This window comes from Apteryx mantelli, chromosome 17 (genome assembly GCF_036417845.1).
Source record: "Apteryx mantelli isolate bAptMan1 chromosome 17, bAptMan1.hap1, whole genome shotgun sequence".
Lineage (NCBI taxonomy): Eukaryota > Metazoa > Chordata > Aves > Apterygiformes > Apterygidae > Apteryx > Apteryx mantelli.
The window spans coordinates 3,877,820-3,897,394 of NC_089994.1; the positions used below are offsets into that span (position 1 = coordinate 3,877,820).

The following is a 19,575-nucleotide window of genomic DNA, read 5'->3' on the forward strand; positions in this document are numbered from 1 at the left end:
GAAGCCACTACGGACAGATGAGCGGGTGAGTGCATCCTTGGAGGAAGGAGTGGGAGGAGCGTCCAGCACATGACTGGGAAAGCAGGAAGGCAGCGATCACAGGAGCTGCAGAGGATGGGGACGAAGGGCTGCTGCCAGAGCTGTTTCCACAGGGCGCAGCGGGCCGGCGCCACTTACTCAGGGTCTGAGGAGAAGCTGGAAGAGAGCAACTCTGGGAAGTCATCACAGACATCAAACCCTTTTTAAAAAGATGAGCCATTGTTTTTGAAGAAAGCCTCCACTTTCCCACTTCCCGTCTGGCACTGCCTTCACTCCGAATCTCTGCGTCCAATTATTCCCATGACCGTCTCTCTTGCTGCAAACCAACGTGCTCAAGTGTGCCCGCACGTGAGACGAGATCCGCCGAGATCGTGGGGCCAGGCTGGGAGGGCAGGTCCCGAGGAGACGGGCCACCCTAAGACCCGGCCCCGCAGCAGCTCAGCCCTCCCGGCCCGGCCCGCTGGGGGTTCCCTGCTCCGGCGAGCACCTTGGCTCCATCCCCAGCACGGGGCAGCCGGGATAAACTGAACCACCAGTGGCAGGCGAGCACCTCAGGCGGAGCTGAGTGCCAAATCCATGCCTCTGGCACGGCAGACCGAGTGCGTAGCTGTTCAGCCACGCTGCCAGGACCAGACCCACGGATTCTGCGTTTGACCACTCTCCTGGCTCCTGGTCCAAGCACCAGCCCGCACCGCGCTCGCAGGCCCGTGGGGAGGGACCCGGCTCCGCTCCCCGAGGTGCTGCGGGAGGCAAAGCCCGTCGCAGGCTTCCCCCTAGTGGGTAACGTGCTCCGAGGACACCGGCTCCACGCCAGAGGTGAAGGGCTCCAGGTACAGCTCTGCACAGCATTACACCAGGCCTCCCCGTTCTCTACCCATTTAATATATTTGATGTTGTGGGAAAACATCCCCCTGAGGGTGCTTGCCAATGACAGCCACCGTAAGCGTTCTGCTGCATGCTGGCTCGTAGCAGAGCTGGTGGCCCCCGCACCAGGCTGGAGGAGCACCGCAGTCCAGCCACAGCCCCTGTCCAGGTCCTTCGGTGGGACACATGTCTGCAGCACTGCACATCAGCCCCTCGTCCTTTAATGTGCCATCGGCCGGTGGACAGAAAGTCAGGCTTCTCGTTTACAGCTCCAAAGCCACATTTTGTGCAAAAGCTGCAATGCATCAGCCTCTTTTGGCGCTTGCTGGCTGCCTGGTAAAACCGCACGCCCTGAGCGCTGGGCTGCTGCGCAGAGAGCTTGAGTCTGGAGCCGGTGACTCAGAGAGCCGTGGCGACATGACCACTCTCCTTTGGGGACACCAGGCTCTGGCAGGAATCTCCTGTGGGATTGTTTGCGCTCAGATTTCTCTGTAGGATTATTCCTGATTGAAATGTGCTCCAGTTACAAGAACAAGCGATTTCTCTGCCTGCATTTATGTGCCCCACTCCTTTTGCCTTGTCTGTTTGAGTCAGGAGGCCAGCAAAGTTATAAAAAGGCTGAGCTCCTCTGGAAGCCTGGGGTATTTGGGGATGGGTAAACGTACTCTTCAGGGCACAGAGGGAAGGAAACATCCAGGCTGCCCTTCCCTAAGTGTGCAGTGAATTGTCTGTTGCTGGCTATCTTTGGAAATCGTCTGGTGACCTCTCCATCTCAGGAGGTCTTTCCTGCAGGTGACCAGCCTGCAGATCCCTGCCACCAGGAACCTGCTCTTGGCAGTGCGGCAGTTCACATGGGGACCACTCGTCCAGTTCTGCTTCCCACCAGAGCCACTGGATGACTCTGCAAACCCTACTACAGGGCACAGGCTCCAACCTGCTATCTGCACACTGTAGTGCTCGCTCCCGGCACTTCTCACCGCACACCTTTGCTTCAGGTTCGTGTAGCATTAGCCACCAGCTGTGTGAGGAAGGGCCTGGAGTTTGTTTGGGGGTTTGAGAAGAGGCAGCAGGCTAGGATCGGCTCCTGGCCTACTGCCTCAGCAATCTCCCTGTGTCTATGTAAGGAGCATCTTGCTTTCCCAGTGCAGTGCTCCCTGGCCATGAGTACACTGCAGGGCTGAACGCAACTCCCCGGTCACACTGTGCAAGGCCTCATCCTGCCTGCCCAGACACTGTGGTCATATTTCTGTACAGCTCCATGCACATCGGCCAGCAGCAGCCGGAGCAGGATGACAGGATGGATCCAGGGGCACGTCCCATTTGGCTCTTTCCCAGCGCTCTAATCCAGGTGAGCTCTGAAGCATGGGTAGTAGGGCAGGGGAAGGAGAGCAAGAGCCTTCTCGTTGTGTTTATCCCTCTGTAGCTCAATTCAGACAGGTTAAGGCCTGGACCTCATAAACCAACTGTGGGACTGTTTTTGTTGTAACAGCTCTAGGTCCAGCAGCCATGAGCTCCCCTCTGGTGCTAGCAGGCTTCAGGGCATGCAGGAAGGGCTGCACACACAACCACTCCAGCAGCCCTTCTTCAGGCTCCATTGCACCATCCGAGCTCCTCAAATCTTGCCCCATGCAGGATGGTCCATGTGCTGCTTGTGACACCACTGGCTGTCATGGCCTCCTCATTGGGGACTCCCCTAACCCCAACTTGAGCCCACATCTTAGAGCCCTCTCTGCCTCATGCACACCCCAGCACGTCATCACATGTACCCTGCATGGACTGCCCTGGAGCAGATGGCACACGATATCCCCCAGGTCACCAGTGCTCAGGGCTGTCCCTGCAGCTCGGTCCCCAGGTGTGCCACCCACCAACTTCCACAGTGCTCCTGGGCAAAGTCTGGGGGCAGAGAGGGGTGGCCAGGGCAGACTGTTCCCGATGGGCGACCCAGTTGCTCTTCAGCTCACTGGGTTCGTTCCCTCAACTCAGGGCACTGGCATGCTCATTCCCCAAGCGCAATGCCATCCTCTCCCCACACTTGTGCAGCTCACCAGAGGAGCCCAGCCCCCCCAAAGATGCTGGACCTTGGTAACCCTGCTGCAACCCTGCTGCTGCCTGGCTGCACCCACTGGCGAGCAGCCCAGCTCCATCCACTTATCCTGCGAGTGCCCTGCATTGCTACAGGCATCTTGAAACATCGAGGCCCAGCACAAAGGCAGCATTAGCTCTATCCATCTGGGGCCAGCTACCCAGCAGGCCCTGTTGCATGCAGACCAGGTTAAATAAGTGTGCCAGTTCCCACAAGAAGCCCAGCCTGCCCAAGACTCAGCCCACCGAGCCTGGAGAAGGCAGTCTCGAGCCTGCCAGACTAATGAGAAGCGCATGGGACCCACATCTGGTAGCGATTGAGCAAGGAGCAGCGTTGGGAACAGAGGAAGCACATATTTCCTGCAGCACAAAGGAAGCGAGAGGAATGTCCGCGTTGCAGCGGAGGCCTCAGGGCACAGGTCTCTCCCGCACACAGCGAATTCGGCCAGAATGCAGCCCTCTCCCTCTGCCTGGCTCTGGGCACTGACCGCCCCATCAGGTGCCCAGGGCACCAGACTTCCTTCCTACATGGCTTGTGGGGCAATCAGCCTCTCTCCAGGAGCCAGCAGGCAGGGCCTGGCACCTCCTGTAGCCACAGAGGCATCCCTTGGCCTCGCTAGGAGTCTGGGGCCTCCACATGCTGAAATGTTGCATGTTCACTGCTGCAGCTCCCCCAGCACATCTCGTTTAGACTACACTCCTTCGGTAGGGGTATAAAGGTGTGAGTGGTACCAGATCTGGGACCCATTACAGGACAAGAAGCAATGGGCTCAAACTGAAATACAGAAAATACCACTTGAACACAAGAAAACTCTTCTTCACTGTGAGGGTGGTTGAACACTGGAACAGATTGCCCAGAGAGGTTGTGGAGTCTCCATCCTTGGAGATATTCGAAAACCAGCTGGACACAGTCCTGGGCAACTTGCTCTAGTTGACCCTGCTTGAGCCAGGGGTTTGGACCAGATGATCTCCAGAGGTCCCTGCCAACCTCAACTGCTCTGTGATTCTGTGATCTGAACAGGGTTGTGCAGGTTGTTTGCTGCTTCGTTGCCAGCACTGCTGGAGCTGTGTCCCTGGAAACAAGCCTCCCCCTCCCTGGGTTGAGACCTTCCAGTCCCCGGCTGCCTTTCCATTTTCAGGGATGCATGGGCAACTTACAGCTGCTGTAAAAGGCAGCTATTTCTCATAGATATGCTGGCCCTCTAACAGGCTCACACAACAGGTCTCCTCTCCAATTTGGTAATCGATTTGTTGTTCAAAGTTCTGCAAGCAAGAAAATGCTCTCCAGGAGCCTGACTCAGCATTGCCCAACCCAGACACATGCAAGCTTAAGCTCTCACTACAAATGGCATTAAGAGAGCAGAAAACCTAGAGACCTGGTGGAAGTGGCCTGTGATGGATTATAAGCTGGAGAGCTCAAAGCAAAGTCTGCTCTGTGCTGTGACAATTCTGCAGTGACTCAGAAGGGAACAAGACAAACACATGTAGGGTTGTCCTTACCAGTGCAGGTGGCCATATGGTATCACTGCAACCCCTGTGCTGTGTAAGGGGGCAGTCAGCTGTCCTGGTCTGGTGCTGATGACATGTGAAGCCTTGGCCCAGATCCCTGAACACCCAAGCCTGCCGAAATGCTTCCAGATTGCATTGCTGAGGGAATACCCTGACACAGCTGTAGCTACATATAGTGAAACAGGATGCTAGGACAGCAAAGTGTTGTCTGTTTGGGATCCAGTTCACGCATAGGGATAGGCAAAGATCAAGATGTCCTAAGTTGCTGAATTCCAGTTGTGTCTTGTTCCGTGAGGAAGCCAATTCAAAAGCTCAAGAAATAGCCTTACACCATGTTCTGGGCCTTCCAGGACTGCTCTCTGCTGCTTCAGTGTTGAGGTGTCCAAGTCAGCTGTTGCACAGTGTGAGCCCTGCTCTGTGCTCAGTCATCCATGACACCCCTGCCTTACGGTGTGGGGGGAAGCTGGGCCACAGGCATCCAATGGTGGCCCCAACCCTTTGCACAAGCAGAGTGCTGAGCTGGAGCTATGCTGATGTGAGGCTCCAGGCCAAGCTCAGCTGTCCCCTCAGCCAGGGAAAGGCACTGTGAAAGACTTGGGGACCTGCTCCTTCCATGGGATTTAGAGCAGATCATCTGCCAGGAGCCTGCCCTCTGCTCAGTTTGTTGGTGCACAGCAGCTGCATATCAGAGATCTCCAGCCATGGCTAAGAGCCATGCACATGACAGGTCCCATGCAGCTCTCTGTGCTGGGGAAGGTATGTGGCTGAGCACGGGAGGTCCTGGGTAGAGCCAGAGGGGCAATGGGATGAGGGTGGCAGCTTGTGCCAATGCTAGAAGCAATTTCACCCAAAACCTCCAGCAGAGAGGACACCACTTCTTCCCTGTGTGACACCAGTCAGCTAGCAGTAAGGGCACCCAGACTGGGCCAGGCTGCCAGCAGCAGAAAGAGCTCCAGTCCCTCCAGAGTCAGCACCAAAGGCACATCCCAGCTTGGGAGGAATCTGAAACTCATTCCTAATAGGAATTATTTGTAGTCAACAAGGTTGTGGGACAGGCACATGGCACAGAGCCCAGGTAGCTGTTCTGCCAAAGCGCTAAGGAGCTGGAAGCCAGGAGAAACACTACAGATGTGGCCAGGCAGCTGAAAGCAATGCCAGGCTGCTGCAAAAGGCATGACCACAGCACGCAGGGGAAGGAGCTACGTAATGGCCATGGGGGAACCAGGAGACTACAAGGATTCAGCGCATTAGCTCTGGTGATAACAAAGCACAGCAGGGCCCCAGCTCCCTAATATGGCCTGCTTAAGCTGCCCAAATTCATGTAGGTAACAAAAGCTATCATCAAATCTTCATGCCAAAGGATGGCAAAGGTTTGGGGCTTGAGCCAATATACTTTTAATGGTGCTTTTATGCTAGTCTTCAGTATTCCCCCAGCCAGAACTGGCAACACCGTGGCTAATACCTCTTAATTAAAAGACCTGTTTTCTATTCCCTAGAACCTCGCCAGACTGAAACCACCTGGGCTCTGTGCCACGTATCTACTCTGGCAGCTAAATCTCGGCAAAATGGTTTGGCTGTTTCTGAGAATAGAGTTAGGAAAATGGAGGTTGATTTGCTCATTAAAAATGTACCACAGACTTTTCATGCAGACACTTCTGGAGAAGCTATTGCAGTATGGCTGGGTGCATCTGCAGTCAGGACTGAGCCTTCCTGCCACCTCTACCATGGTTATGGGCCAGACCCCCTGATACAGGTGCTGAGTGGCAGCAGCCAAGGTCAAATTCAGTTTCTAGAAGCCTGTGTTCAAAATACTGAAACAAAGCCAGTTTGCACCATGACCCACAATCCAGGGAAATCAAATGATGCTGGTTTGAATGCTCAGGGCTCCTTGCCTCCTGCTCCCTGCAGGGTCATGCCCATCCATTAGCAGTCAGGCTGCTCCTGCTGAGGGTGCTTGCCACCTCTGTTCCCAGCAGTGAGGCTCCCTGCTGCTCCCTCCCAGCACAGGACCTTCTCTCACACTGCACAGGATTCAGGAGGCCCCACCTATGCCTCCTTCCATCAGGATGACAGCCCACATGATGTGTTGGGCACAACACCACAGGCTATGTTTTTCAAAGCACAAATATGACATATTTTCCCACTCTTACAATCTATTTTCAATATGAACATCCCCAACTACTGCAAAATGTGTAGACTATATCCCCTAGTTGGCACATTCCAGCCAGCTCCTGGTTCTCTATCACAAGTTGACTGTCCCTGCAGTAGGTCCCTCCAGAGCTCCCAGGGAGGCACTGCTCTCCTTGAGGCTTCAAGACGCCAGGCATCAAACCCCTGCAAATTGTCTCTCACCCCTTTGCTGGGCTCAGGCTCTTTGCAGAGGTGAGAATGGGAAGCAGGAAGATCGCTCATCTTCCAGCTCTCTCTGGACTTCGGCATCAGGAAAGGAGGTGGAATATGGTTGGCTTAAAAACAGGCAGGGTGAGAAGCAGGAGAACAAGGACCACAGTGAAGGAGGAGGAAGAACAACAGCCATGGGATGAGCAGGACAGAGGCAGACATGACAGGATTAATTACAAGGCATTGGTCTAAGCAACCCAGAGGCAGAAGGCTCTGTAGTCAGCCTACCTAATTCCTCTCCAGGACCTGGGATTTGGGGATCACCTTCCTTGGACAGAAGTATGAGGCAACCATCTTTAAAAAAGGGACAATTTATAGCAAGAGACATTTTAGGGATGTACCATTTCCCTGGACATGTTAAGTATTCTTCTCTAAAGTGGACATTCCTACTACCCTCAAGTATACAATAAAATTATTGTAAGCTTTGAAATAATATTAAAAATGATACTTCTTAAGCTTTTTAATACATTTCAGTGTATCTTTCTTTTTTCTAATTCAGTTTTGGAATCTTTTTATGTGTATCGCTGAAATTAATTTGAAACTTAGCCTTTGCAGAAACCTGCTAAATGTTGATCTCATTACCTGTACAAAAGTGCTTCACGAAAATATTTTCATTCCAACAATGCATTTGAAGTAGAAATGAATTTAATAAATTCCATGTGTTGTACAAAAATTAAAAAGAGTAAGGACTTGAAGACAACGTTTCCTGGTGTTCTCAAAGCATGGCTACAATGTACAGAATCTCTCCATTCTCAATACTTCCCCAATCAATCCACAAACAGCTTTGTTGCCCAGTTTGCTCCAGCCAGCAATGATAAAAATTCCCCTTAAAGTCAGTATTTTTTTCAGAGAAGGTGGCTGGATCACGTTAAAGTATGTTTTGTATGTGCTGAAATCAAAATGTGAAGTCAGTTATTTGAGAGCTAAAGCACACCTAACTGAAGTATGAACGCTTGGAGGTGACTGTCTGATAATTGCATTGGGAAGTAAAGTTTAGCACATGCAAGCGTGTATTGTCCTAGTTTGGAGGCTGGCAGAGAAAACTTTTAGCACATTTTGAATGAAGCAGGAGAGTGTTCAGTTGCTACCTTCTTCCTTCTGACAGAATGTAAAAAAAGTACAACTGAGCATTCATCCCAGAGTGTGGGATTCATCTTACTTCATGTGAGACACCTAATAGTCGTCTAAGTCCAAACTAATCTTCTAGGGTTTAGTTGTCCAGTTAATGGTGAGGAACAGTTAGACATTATTCTCAGACTGATGAACTGCCCTGCAGAGGCATCCATTCCTCTTCATTTATTCTAGGGAAAACCTAACAGCTGTCTAGAAATGGACATCTCCCTATGAGACATCTAGACTGGGAGAAGAAGGATTGCACCTCTGATGTGCAGTAGTAAGTTCTAATAACTGAAACATCTTTCAAACGCTTCAGTTGCAGGAAAATCATCCTGTATGGACAGGCCTCAAAACTTCCAGATATTTAAGGATGACAAACTAAAATGCCTACTGTAATTCTGAAACTCTTTTGACACATAAAGGAATTAAAAACATTTTAGCAGCCTTCAAGAGCAAATAATGATACAATTTGAATGTTCCTTCCTGTATGACGCAGTATGTGAGACAAACCACGACCTAGAAGAAAATATTCATTTTCATTTTCATGGATTTGTAGACTCTTCAGTTGCCCAAAGTTAAGATTAGCAATGTCCGTTGAAAACACATTTCCAGAATTCAGATCCTTTGAATTGACTGCATTAACTCTTTGCATTTTCAAATACTCCTAGCGCAGTATCATTGCTGCCCTGAAAATAATCAAGCAGATAATGGATTATTTCCATGTCAATCACGTATGAACAACTCTCAGAGAAGTTTTACTATTTCCGTGGTTTGAAAACTCTGCAGTAACAGCTGAAAAGGACATATTTTTCTGTAAATCCTTAGTTGTTTTCTCAGTCGAAGCAAAGGCACTGCTTTGCAGGAAGTGTATTTGTCTTCTCACAACGTATCATTTTAGCTGTGGGTGAAACCCGGAAAATAACACTCACCTACTGTCACAACCGCACTGTGCGCAAGTAACCACGCGCATTCCTGCGGCACTGCTGCCGGTTTTGGAGCTGCTCTCCGCATCTCCGCTCTCTGAAGCAACGAGAAAAGCTGCAAGAGTTTTATTCTGGAGCGGTGCCAGAATTTGCTTTCGCAAACCCCGCTCCCTTTGCCTCTCCGCCTCGCGCGTGACAGCTCCCCTTGAACAAGTCAGAAGTTCCTGCCTAGACCGCGCTCAGCCCATGGCAACGCGCGCTGCGATGCCGCTGCTGCGCTCGCCGGCACGGGCACGGTCCCGGTCCCGGCCCCCGCACCGTCCCTCGGCCTAGCAGAAACGCTCGGTATCACTTAAGCTCCGTCTCAGCCCGAAGTCACCGTCCCCCGCCCGCCCGGGAGCCCGCGGAGGGGGAGGGGGGGGCGGGGAGGCCCAGCCCGGCCCTGCCCGGCCGCAGCCGCCCTGCCACTGCCGCTGCTGCCGCTGCTCCGCCCGCGGCTCCCGCCAGGGGGCGGCGCGGGCGGGCGGGGCCGCGCACGCCGGGGCCGCGGCGGCGCGCACGTCGGCCGGGCCGCGCCGTGCCGGGCCGGGCCGGGCCGGGCCGAGCGGCGCCATGGAGCGCTTCGGCGGCGGCTACGAGGAGGTGGCGGCGGCGGCGGCGGACCTCTCGCGGCAGCAGGAGCGGCACTACCAGCTGCTCTCCGAGCTGCAGGCGCTGGTGAAGGCGCTGCCCAGGTGAGCGGCGCGGCGGCGAGCGGGCCGCGGCGCGGCGGCGAGCGGGGCGCGCTCACGCGGCCCCTCGCCCGCAGCTCCTGCCAGCAGCGCCTGTCCTACACGACGCTGAGCGACCTGGCGCTGGCGCTGCTCGACGGGACCGTCTTCGAGATCGTGCAGGGCCTGCTGGAGATCCAGCACCTCACCGAGAAGAACCTCTACAGCCAGCGCCTGAAGCTGCACAGCGAGCACCGCGGTGAGGCGGCGGCGGCGGGGCCGGGGGCGGGGCCAGGGCCCGGGGAGCCGGCAGGGGGGCAGGGCCGGCGGGGGCGGGGCCAGGGCCCGGGGGAGCGGGCGGGGGGCGGAGCCGGGGGAAGAGGGCGGGGGGGCGGGGGCGGGGCTAGGGCCCGGGGGAGAGAGCGGGGGGCGGGGGGCAGGGCCGGAGGCGGGGGAGTGGGCGGGGCAGGGGGCGGGGCCATGTCGGGGGGGGGGACGGGCGGGGACGGGGCCAGGAGCGGGGGGGGCCGGGCCGGGGGAGCCAGGGAGCGGGCGGGGGGCAGGACCGGGCCGGGCCGGGGGGGATGCGGGGCCCCGGCGGGCGGGAGTCGGGGCCCGGGGAGCGGGCAGGGGAGCAAGGCCGGGCGGGGGGGCGGTGCGCGGCCGGGCCGGGGGGTTGCGGGGCCCCGGGGAAGCGGGTGAGGGGGGTGCGGAGGGGTGCGGGGCCCCGGGGAGCGGGCGGGGGGGCAAGGCCGAGCCGGGCCGGGCGGGGATCCGGGGCCCCGGGGAGCGGGCGAGGGGCAGCGCCGGGCCGGGGGGGGGCGCGGCCGGGCCGGGGGGCGCGGGGCGGTGCCGCTGACCGCTCCGCGGGCGCAGGGCTGAAGCAGGAGCTCTTCCACCGGCACAAGGAGGCCCAGCAGTGCTGCCGGCCGCACAACCTGCCGCTCCTGCGCGCGGCCCAGCAGCGGGAGATGGAGGTAAGGGGGGGCCGCGCCGTCCCCGCGGGGGTCCCGCGCCCCGGGGCTTCGCCGCGAGGCCGGTCCCGCCTGCCCGGGCCCGGAGCCGGCCCTGCCCGCGGGCACCGCTGGCTCCGGCACCCCCGCAAGGCGCAGCGAGCGCTGCCGCGGCTTTGCGGGCCGCCCCGTCGGGGTTTGCCTGCAAACCCGCCGCCCCGGCTGGGCGCCTTTTCCGGCACACCGCTCTTTTAGGGACCCCTGTCCCCTGCAACGCCCATAGCGACTGCCCGGGGCTATTGCCGTCCCGTGGCACTTGGGGTCCGGGCGCGATCAGGGAATCGTGAACGTTCGAGGAACCTGCTCCAAAAGCGCTCGGGCCTCTCCGTAATACATTAATGAGCCTTTATATGTTATACCATGGGCTTAAGCCTGTATATGGATGGAGAGCAATGTAATACAAAACACGAAGAACACACATAAAATTTACCATTATGCGGCTGACGTGAGGCAGCAGAGGATATTCAAAACTCGTATTTTACTTAGTTAGGCTACTAAGTAAGAAATAACCTGAAATACCTAAACTCAGATATTGTTTCTTAGAGCATCTTAAGGCATTTGTAGAAAGGAACCTCACCATGAGTGACAGGTTCGGTCCCAGAGAAATATTTTCTCTTTATCTTATCACTAGTGTAGAGATAGGATAACTGTATAAGGTAAGGGAAATTACAAGTAGCTAGTTGTCTTTGTCAATGTAATTTAAATATATGTGTGAAGTTACTTTATTCTATATAAGACAAACACACAACTCTTTGCATACAGGCTGTTTCCTGACCTTTGGTCACGTGAAACACTGTGTTAGAATCATTTCTGGTTCTTTTGTCTTCCTGTTTTCCGCTTACCCCATTTCCTATTAAGATGACTAAAGCCAGGCTGGGCCTGTATTATCTATACCTTTTACTTCTGTGTCTAAGTACTGTACACTTGCAGTATAGTAGTAAGTAATAATCTATACTGCCAGTGTTATTTTCACTCATTAAATAGACTTTATAATAACGAGATGACATGCATACCCATGTATGTCCATCTCTTTCTCCTTGTATTGTATCGTGTATAACTTTTTACCTGCTTCCTTTTACCTTCCTAATGCTTTTTTGTGTTCTGTTGTCCTCTGTCAGGTGTTACTACATTTACTGTTTTTCCCTTTTTTAAATTCTAATATTTCTGTTATACAGCATTTTGGGAACAGATTAGTCATCTTAGTAACAACTGTTACTTGTCTAATTAGAGCTGCTCTCTGTGGTTAAAGGTTTTGAAGACCAGTTCCCACAAGGCAGCTTGGGGCTGGACTCACAGGAGGGATAATATAGTATGTATTTTTTAGAGGTCCAACTTCCTAATGGAATCTGCAGTACTAAAAAAGCTTGGCCCAGCATAGTGGGTAGCCAGTCATCCGTGCTGAAGCAAAAGCTTGTGTGTAAGCCTTACTTTTCTCCAAGATTTGGGCATTTTCCTGGAGCTCAGAAACAAGGGCCTATCCTAAACTGTATTTAGACACTTAAATCTGTTTTTTTCAAAAGGAAGGACAGGAAAGTCACTCCTCCAGCACAGGAAGTGGAGGAGGAGATGGTATGGTACCTCCTCTGTCCCCCAAGTCAGGCAGGAGGTAAGAAAGTCTTTGGGAAATGTGGGAGCCAAAGGATTTGAATCGTTCGTTTCTTCCATAGACAAAAAGCCTGAACCTCTAGACTGGAAAACATCTAAGGATAGAGCTCTGTTAGGTTCATAGGATAATTTGTGTTGGAAGGGACCTCAGGAGGTCTCTGGTCCAACCTCCTGCTCAAAGCGAAGTCAGCTGTGAGGTCAGACCAGCTTGTTCATGGCTTTGTCCATTTAAGCCTTTAAAATTTCAAAGGACAGAGACTGCACAACCTCTGGGCGATCTGTCCTACCGTTTGATTGTCTTTGTCGTCCAAAAGTTTCTCCTTCTGCCTTCTTCTTGGTATTTCTTATTGGAACTCTTCCAATTTATGTGGCAATTTAAATATTTATTAGAATAGAAAGCAGGCAAGAGAGGGTGAATTTCCTCTAACGAGGAGACATTTTAGATGAGCATGGAGGATTCATTCCAAACCCTGATCCAATTAATACTTACTGTAAAGCGCTGAATGTTGTCAAGGCTAAGGCAGGAGTGAGAAAGCTGTATCTGCTTGCTGTTGTCAAGATACAGGTGACTACCTATGCTGCAGCCACAAATTCAGGCATCTGCAGAATTTTACTAGTAAAAAATAGGTGGTAGAAGAATTCTGATGTTAAGGCATTTGGGTGTTTTTGAAAACCAAAGGCACTTAAAAATGGATTTTATTGCTTCTGGCCTTTGACACAAATAATTAGTTGTGTGTCACTCACTCTGTTCATATTCTGTAGCATCCCATAATAAATATGAGAAAATTAGCCCCTCCACCTTACCTTTTATTGAGGTTTAAACTGTCTTGATTTACTTCATATTTATTCCAATAAGAGCATGCCCCCAAGTGTTTGCTATGGAGAAGCTGAAGTATGGTAATTTTTTGATGCATCAGTGCTGCATCCTCCTTGTCATTTTGGTTTGAACATTTAGGACTTTGCATACTTATTGGTGCATTTCTCATAACGTCTTAGTCCGTAAGCACATTACTGTACAGTAGGAAAAGCATAATGCTCTTTTTAGTAAAGTATGTTTTGTGAAGCTTAAGTTAGCTTTCCCAAATCTGTGGAAATAATTAAAAATTTAAGACACTGACTGCAGTACCTTCAAGAAGGGTTATGTGAGGTAGCTCCTTCTGCATGTAAGCAATAATTTATCTTTGTTTGGGTCAGGCCTTTTTCAGATAGCCTGCGATACTTTTATGTTGCAGGGAAACCTCAGCCTTTTTCCAGACCATTTAGGACTGAGACCTACATCATTCAAACTCTGGCTTTTCCACAGGAATTAAAACTGCGCGCAGACTTTTCAATATCCCATATAGAGGAACTGTCTAGGTCTTCTAAACCACCAGCCGTTGGTGTAGGAAGTCCTAGACTTCACGACTTCTCCCTTTCTGTGCAGTGAGGCTAACTTACCCTCTTGAATGTTTCCAACTAAACGCTTCCCGTTATTTACCATGTTATGAAGGGACAGTGTTGGATGAGTAATATGTTTAAACTTGTGTCGTGTGATTCCTACATGGGAATTAGCTTTCCTTTGTATTTAGATTGGATTTGACGTTTCCTGACTTTCCCTGAGGCTCGTAAAGAAATTCTTGTGTTCAGTGCAGTGCAATAATGTGTAATTTCATATTGGCACGATCTTACCTCCCCAGTGTTGTTCTCCTGATAGGACTGTTTGGGGAAGTCCTTATATGATAACACTCTCAGCCTCCCATAAATAGAGTTCCAGCTTACGCAGTTCCAAGCAAGACTTAGTTTACTGTTGTCAATACTGGGCAAAATAAATTGACTTTCCTTTTGTAAAGTTAGCAGTTAGAGGAGTTCAGCTCAGTGGATAAGCTGGGAGTGGGTCTGATTTACAGGTCTAGCTGTCTTTGCATGTTAGCGCTCAGAGAACGTGGAAGCTTTGGGAGGCGTTTGAATTGGCATTGCAGTGAGCTTCAGTGGCCCATGTTACTTGTCTGAGTCTTTCTTCAGCTTCTCCAGTGCTATGAGGGATATGTGATTCTTGGACCACTGACTTCTTTAGAGCATGTACTGCTGGAGTACTTAACTACAGCCTCCTGGTCAGATGTTGGCTCATCTGGATAAGTCATTCAGATTGTGATCTGTTTCATATGGCTGCTTTCCTGTGCATAACTCAAAGATGCACAGAAACCAGGCTGTATGAATTGTTCTGGTAATGGCAGCAGACTGTTCCAAGCTACTTCCCCGTCCTTTCTTGAGTGGTAATTTGCAGTAAGGCATGGTGAGTGCCGTAACTGGACAACGTAAGGCATGGGGCTGTGCTTGCTGCCCTCTGCTGTCTTTGGAGGAAACAAAGTTGTCAGAGCTTGAGCACTTTAGGATCTAGCTTTGGGGCTTCAGTAAAGGACGTAGAGATGAGGAAAATAATAGTAGGCAGGAGGATATTCCACTTTTTCTGTTAAAAAACAGAATATTAGCTTGAATATTATGTTCTTTTCAGGCTGTGGAGCAACGAATTCGAGAGGAACAGCGAATGATGGATGAGAAAATAGTCTTGGAACTGGACCAAAAAGTGATAGACCAACAGAGCACCCTGGAAAAGGCTGGGGTGTCTGGGTTCTACATCACCACAAACCCCCAGGTTAGTGTGTAAGCAGTGAGTATTGGATGTGCTAACATCTTTTAAAAAAAAAAAAAAAAAAACTCCTCCTTTCTTAGTAAACTCTGAATGGTTGTCTCAAAAAGAATGATCGGTCCTCCTGCTCATTAGCTGATGGGCAGGGTGCCCTGGTCTGATCTGGTAGCAGGTTCGTAAATAAGCGGCAGAAACCCCCTAGACAGGACAACATCCCCAGCCTTCGGCAGTTTTTTTCATACTGTGGTGGGAATAAAGGCTATGCCAAGAACCTGCCTTCCCATGACTCTTGGATGCATATGTATAATACTAAAATGAATACATGAGTAGGTTTATCACTTTTATACCTAAGTTACTTCTATAAATTGCCTTCAGGAAGTCTTTTATTGTTTTTTTTTTAAGGCATCTCATTAATTCTTGCATGTGTCTTGTTGGAGATGATTATATTGGGTTGTGATGAGAGAATTGTTCTTGGTTTCTCCAGTGCATGTATTCTTAATACTTGAGAGCAATAGTGTAGTGTCTTTTTCTGTTTTCTAACACCATCACAGGAATGGAAAAATAAACTTCCAAAATCTCATCGTAATGCCTCAGAAGTTTGCAGAGAATGCAGAAACAGACTATTCCTAACTCTGTTTTTTTCAACTGATTGGATTTCATTTTGATAAAGGCTTTCCTACCAGAGAGGAAAGATGGCTTAAACCAAGTCGGTTAAATAGTCGTTTTCTAAAACCAAAGCGATTCCTGGTTGTGTAGCCTTGGACAAGTCCCTTATTTTTGCTATGCTGCTGTTCCTCGTCTGTATAATGAAAGTAGCTTTTCTGTCCTCTCTGCCTTTTGTGTTATTTCCCAAATAATAACTCTAACAGGGTTCCTATTTGTTATTTTTATTTGTTTGCTTTTATGATAGGTGGAAAATAGGACCCAAACTTTGACTTGTGTCTGTGAATGCTGCCATAATACAAGAAATTATTGCTAGACCCAGTCGCTTTCCATACATTTCCTGTCAGCCCATGTGTTTTCCACAGTTTGTTGTATGAAATGCCTATTTATATAGTTTTTATATGTTTACAAAAATAGATTTTATTTCCATATGGTAATGTCTACAAGTCTGAGTCACAGGACAAGGGTCCACTGAATTAGGTACTCCCACATATGCAGGGCAAAATACAGTCTGTCCTAAATGGCTTGTAATCGAAATGTGAGTAAAGAGCAAACAGATGGGTAAGGAGAGAATAAGGAAACAGTAAGCTGATGTGGGTGAATATAGGAGACGGTGATATCAACTCAAGTGCAGTCATGGAAAAGGGAATATTTGAAGGAGAATGAAATATCTAGGAAGAATTTTATACAGCAGCACAGCAGACTACAATTGGAGAGCACCCACAGCAATTCTTCCTGCTTCCTTCTCTTCTGTCCTGGAACAAAATCAGGGCATTGAAGATGCTGTTTGAGAAGAATGGGAGGGAGCTGTGCCTATCTGGAGAAATTGCTCCAATGTGTGTGGCATGTGCATGTGTAATGGGACACTGCTGCTCCAATCCTGTGGAGGCCGTGTGGTTAAAAAGAAAAAACCTGCAAAACCGACTGGCCTGATATCCGTCACTGGATTTATTGATAAATAACTATCAAGAAGAAAGAACCTTTTTGAATCATTAATGATTCCTAAAGCCCTCGGATTCTATAACACAGCTATGATGTGCAACAGATCTCGTAAGATATTATTGTCCTGCATTTTGTAGAAATGCTTAAACTAGATTGAGCCTTTGTTTTGAGATTACTAGCTCTTGAGTGGGTGGTACAAACCAGTTCTTTCTGCAGAAGGGAATGGAATCATCTTGTTCTTGCAAAAATGTCTTTCTTCCTTTACAGGAGCTGACTTTACAGATGAACTTATTGGAACTGATTCGGAAGTTACAACAGAAAGAATCCCAGTCAGAGAAGGCTTTTTCCTGAACAAGCAAATCTGCTGTTTTCTTTCCAGAGCTTCCTTCCGACTTCCCTCTAAAAAATAGACTATTTAATGCATTTGCTCTATGATACATAAGGCAGAGGCTACTAGCAGCAAGCATAGAAGAATTAGCTGAGGCCTGTAGATAACCTTTAGAGAATGGGGGAAGTGGACCTCCAGAGCAGAGGGGGTAGTTGGAGAGCATCAGACTGCTTTCCAGCCCTCAGAGCAAGATGCATGTTGCAAGTCCTGCTGTGTTGCTGCTGATTATAGCTGTTGGGGAATTCCCGCTTACCTTCACGCAGAGAGTTATTCAGAATTAGTAATTCATGGGCCTTCCTGAGGTGGTTCTTTAGTGAACAGCATGATCTCTTCCATCCCCAGAGTGCAGATTCTGAGGTGATGGTGACACATGAATGATATGCCAACAGGTCTGGAAGCGGCAGCTCCTTTCACTTGAAGCATGTCTGTGAGGCAAGAGATGACAGAAGGCATTAATTTGTTGCGTATCGTCTGCAGTGTCAGCAAGGGGTTTATGAAGCCAAAGGAGACTAGGCCAGACATTGAGTCAGGAAACTCAACCCAGTACTATATTGATGATCTTTGTGTGTGTAGCTGAATCAAGCTGAATTTGTGAGCAGTACCATCTGCTCCAAATTACAATTTCTTCTGACTCAAGGAGAAGTGAGTGTCTCTGATAAGGAATGGAAGAGGTGAATAACTGCCATATCAGGCAGGAAGCAAAGTGGATTTGCCTTCCGGGGCAGGCTGAGTATGGCAGTTGGCAGCTGAAAAAGATCTCCAAGGTTTATCTATAAGAAGATGCTTGTGTATGTGGTGAGGCAGAAATCGCCTCTTTAAACAGGCAGACCCTTCCCAAAGAGACCTTTAGGCAGATAACAGCATAGGCTTCTCCTCCGAGTTTTATTAAAGGAGAAATTCAGGCCTCTGTCCACCTGCACTGAACTATGATATTCAGGGTATTTTTACCTGAGTGGGATAGCAGAGAAGGCTGAGAGCATTTGCTTTGTTACTTTAAGGTAGTTTCCAAATGGAGAGAAATAAAATATTCTGTTCAGCCTTCTGAGACTGCAGCTTTCTGAATGTCAGTGATCACGCTTCTGGTTCTTCCATGCCTGCTTGATGAGTATGGGTTTGAGGGGTGCACTAAATTAAGATCGGTAGGCTTGAGTTGTTTCTAAGAACTTCCATGGCAGAGCTTATAGCCTTGACCACCAAGAGCATGAGTCTGTTGTTCCTTCCTGAGGCTCAGTGTAGGGAAGGAATCAGAGTACCTGCTGCTTCCTTGTAAAAAGAGGTTGCTGCAGATACGTAAGAAATGTGTTGTTGCCAGGTAATGTGCAATGCACAGCCTGCTCTTAGGATGCTGCAAGGGAGAGTCTGTAAAGAAATAAATGTGTCCTCAAATCTGAGCAGCTGTTGGGGTTGGAGCAAAGACTTTAGCTTTTAACCCAGTGTGTTGGAGGGCTTTGATTACACCCGGGTCACCGTTTAAAGGTTCTCTGACATTCCCAAAGCAAGGATTATATTTGGGAGACATCTCCTTCATGTTACTGTTTGCTCTTTCCTGCTTTCTCTGCTATTGATGTAACCATCTCTTTTCACAGCAGAAGTAGTATTAGAAGATTCAGTATGCTGTTAATCGCTGAAACTGGGAGATGGGTCACTACTCCTTATTCAAGCTAATGTACGTCCTTGTGTTCCTATGAAAGCAAATAACTGAAGCTGTAGAGGTTTTCACTAAATTGGGGGAGAACATAGAGAAATGCACTGAAGCTAATTTTCTACAGCACTACAAGGAGCAAAGAGGCTTTTGTAAATCCAGGGCTGAGACAAACTCCTGATTCCATCACCACTTTCCCCTCACTGGAACATGCCACTGCAGTTCAAAAGCTGGAGACAATTGGTGTATGTCTTGTGAGGTCTTTCCTCCCTGAGGAAAATTCCCAACTGGAAAGTGGGGTGAAGTGGCACTTGCACCATTGCAGGGGATCCTACTTTGAACTCTGTGGCCACTTGACCCTCAGCTGGGATCCTAGGAGCCCTGCACTTGACTGCTAAAATACTGAGGGGCAGGGTAAAGTTCTTGGACAGTTGTTTCCTCTTTGGAGACATCTTAACTCAGCCGCTGAGAACACTTAGAGGAAAAAGTATTCTCTGAAGCTGAGCAGATAAAGAATTTGTATTCCTCTGTGGGTGGCCAGAGCTGTTAATGAGGAGATCACTTCCTGAGTTGACTAGTGTCAATGAGGAGGGCAGGTATTAGGTATGGGTCCTATTACAGGAAAGGAGGTTAAGTGCATGGGTGTTAGGGGAGTACTGCTGCCTCCTGAAAGGACCCTCCGTTCTTTGGCACGAGCACTCTTGCACTGCTGGAGCAAACACTTCAAGGCAGGGAACTTCCTGCAGTGGGAATCTGCAGGAGCTGGTAGAACCCACAGCTTGCCTGGAAAAGCTGGAAGTTACCTGTTGGCAGGAACGGCCAATGCGGAAGCTCAGGATTGCTGTGGGAGGGCTTCGCTCTGCTATGCTGGCTGTGGTCAGGGGCTGTGGAGAAAGAGCAGAGCCCACCTTGTGCAGAGGCTGCCTACGTGCAGCAGGAGACACGGTGCCGGCCACTGACATCCGCCCTAATGCCGCCTCGTGCTCTTCCGCAGCCCCGAGCGAGTGCTGCAAAACCTGGTCCTGGCCCTCCCTGCAGCACCATGGCAACGAG

The 19,575-nt window shown here is 50.2% G+C and overlaps 1 protein-coding gene and 1 long non-coding RNA gene across 2 annotated transcripts; one reads left to right on the top strand and one right to left on the bottom strand.

Annotated features, from left to right (window-relative positions):
• Nucleotides 1-7,521: 7,521 nt before the first annotated feature.
• On the bottom strand, nt 7,522-9,406 carry LOC106494525 (uncharacterized). Its single transcript, XR_001294322.2, has 2 exons — nt 8,940-9,406; nt 7,522-8,696 (listed from the first exon to the last, which is right to left on the bottom strand). It is a non-coding gene; the product is annotated as an uncharacterized lncRNA (long non-coding RNA).
• Nucleotides 9,407-9,502: 96 nt separating this feature from the next.
• On the top strand, nt 9,503-17,925 carry LOC136993558 (protein DGCR6). Its single transcript, XM_067307072.1, has 5 exons — nt 9,503-9,667; nt 9,742-9,902; nt 10,520-10,620; nt 14,753-14,893; nt 16,760-17,925. Exons 1-5 carry the CDS (start codon nt 9,546-9,548, stop codon nt 16,841-16,843), a joined length of 609 nt encoding a protein of 202 aa, XP_067163173.1. The 5' UTR covers nt 9,503-9,545; the 3' UTR covers nt 16,844-17,925.
• Nucleotides 17,926-19,575: the final 1,650 nt, after the last annotated feature.

Bases quoted from the DNA above. Each gene is read 5' to 3' on its own strand.
- LOC136993558 (XM_067307072.1), top strand. From the start codon at position 9,546: ATGGAGCGCTTCGGCGGCGGCTACGAGGAGGTGGCGGCGGCGGCGGCG. The intron at 9,668-9,741 runs GTGAGCGGCGCG...CCTCGCCCGCAG, and splicing joins CTGGTGAAGGCGCTGCCCAG to CTCCTGCCAGCAGCGCCTGT. The intron at 9,903-10,519 runs GTGAGGCGGCGG...CCGCGGGCGCAG, and splicing joins GCTGCACAGCGAGCACCGCG to GGCTGAAGCAGGAGCTCTTC.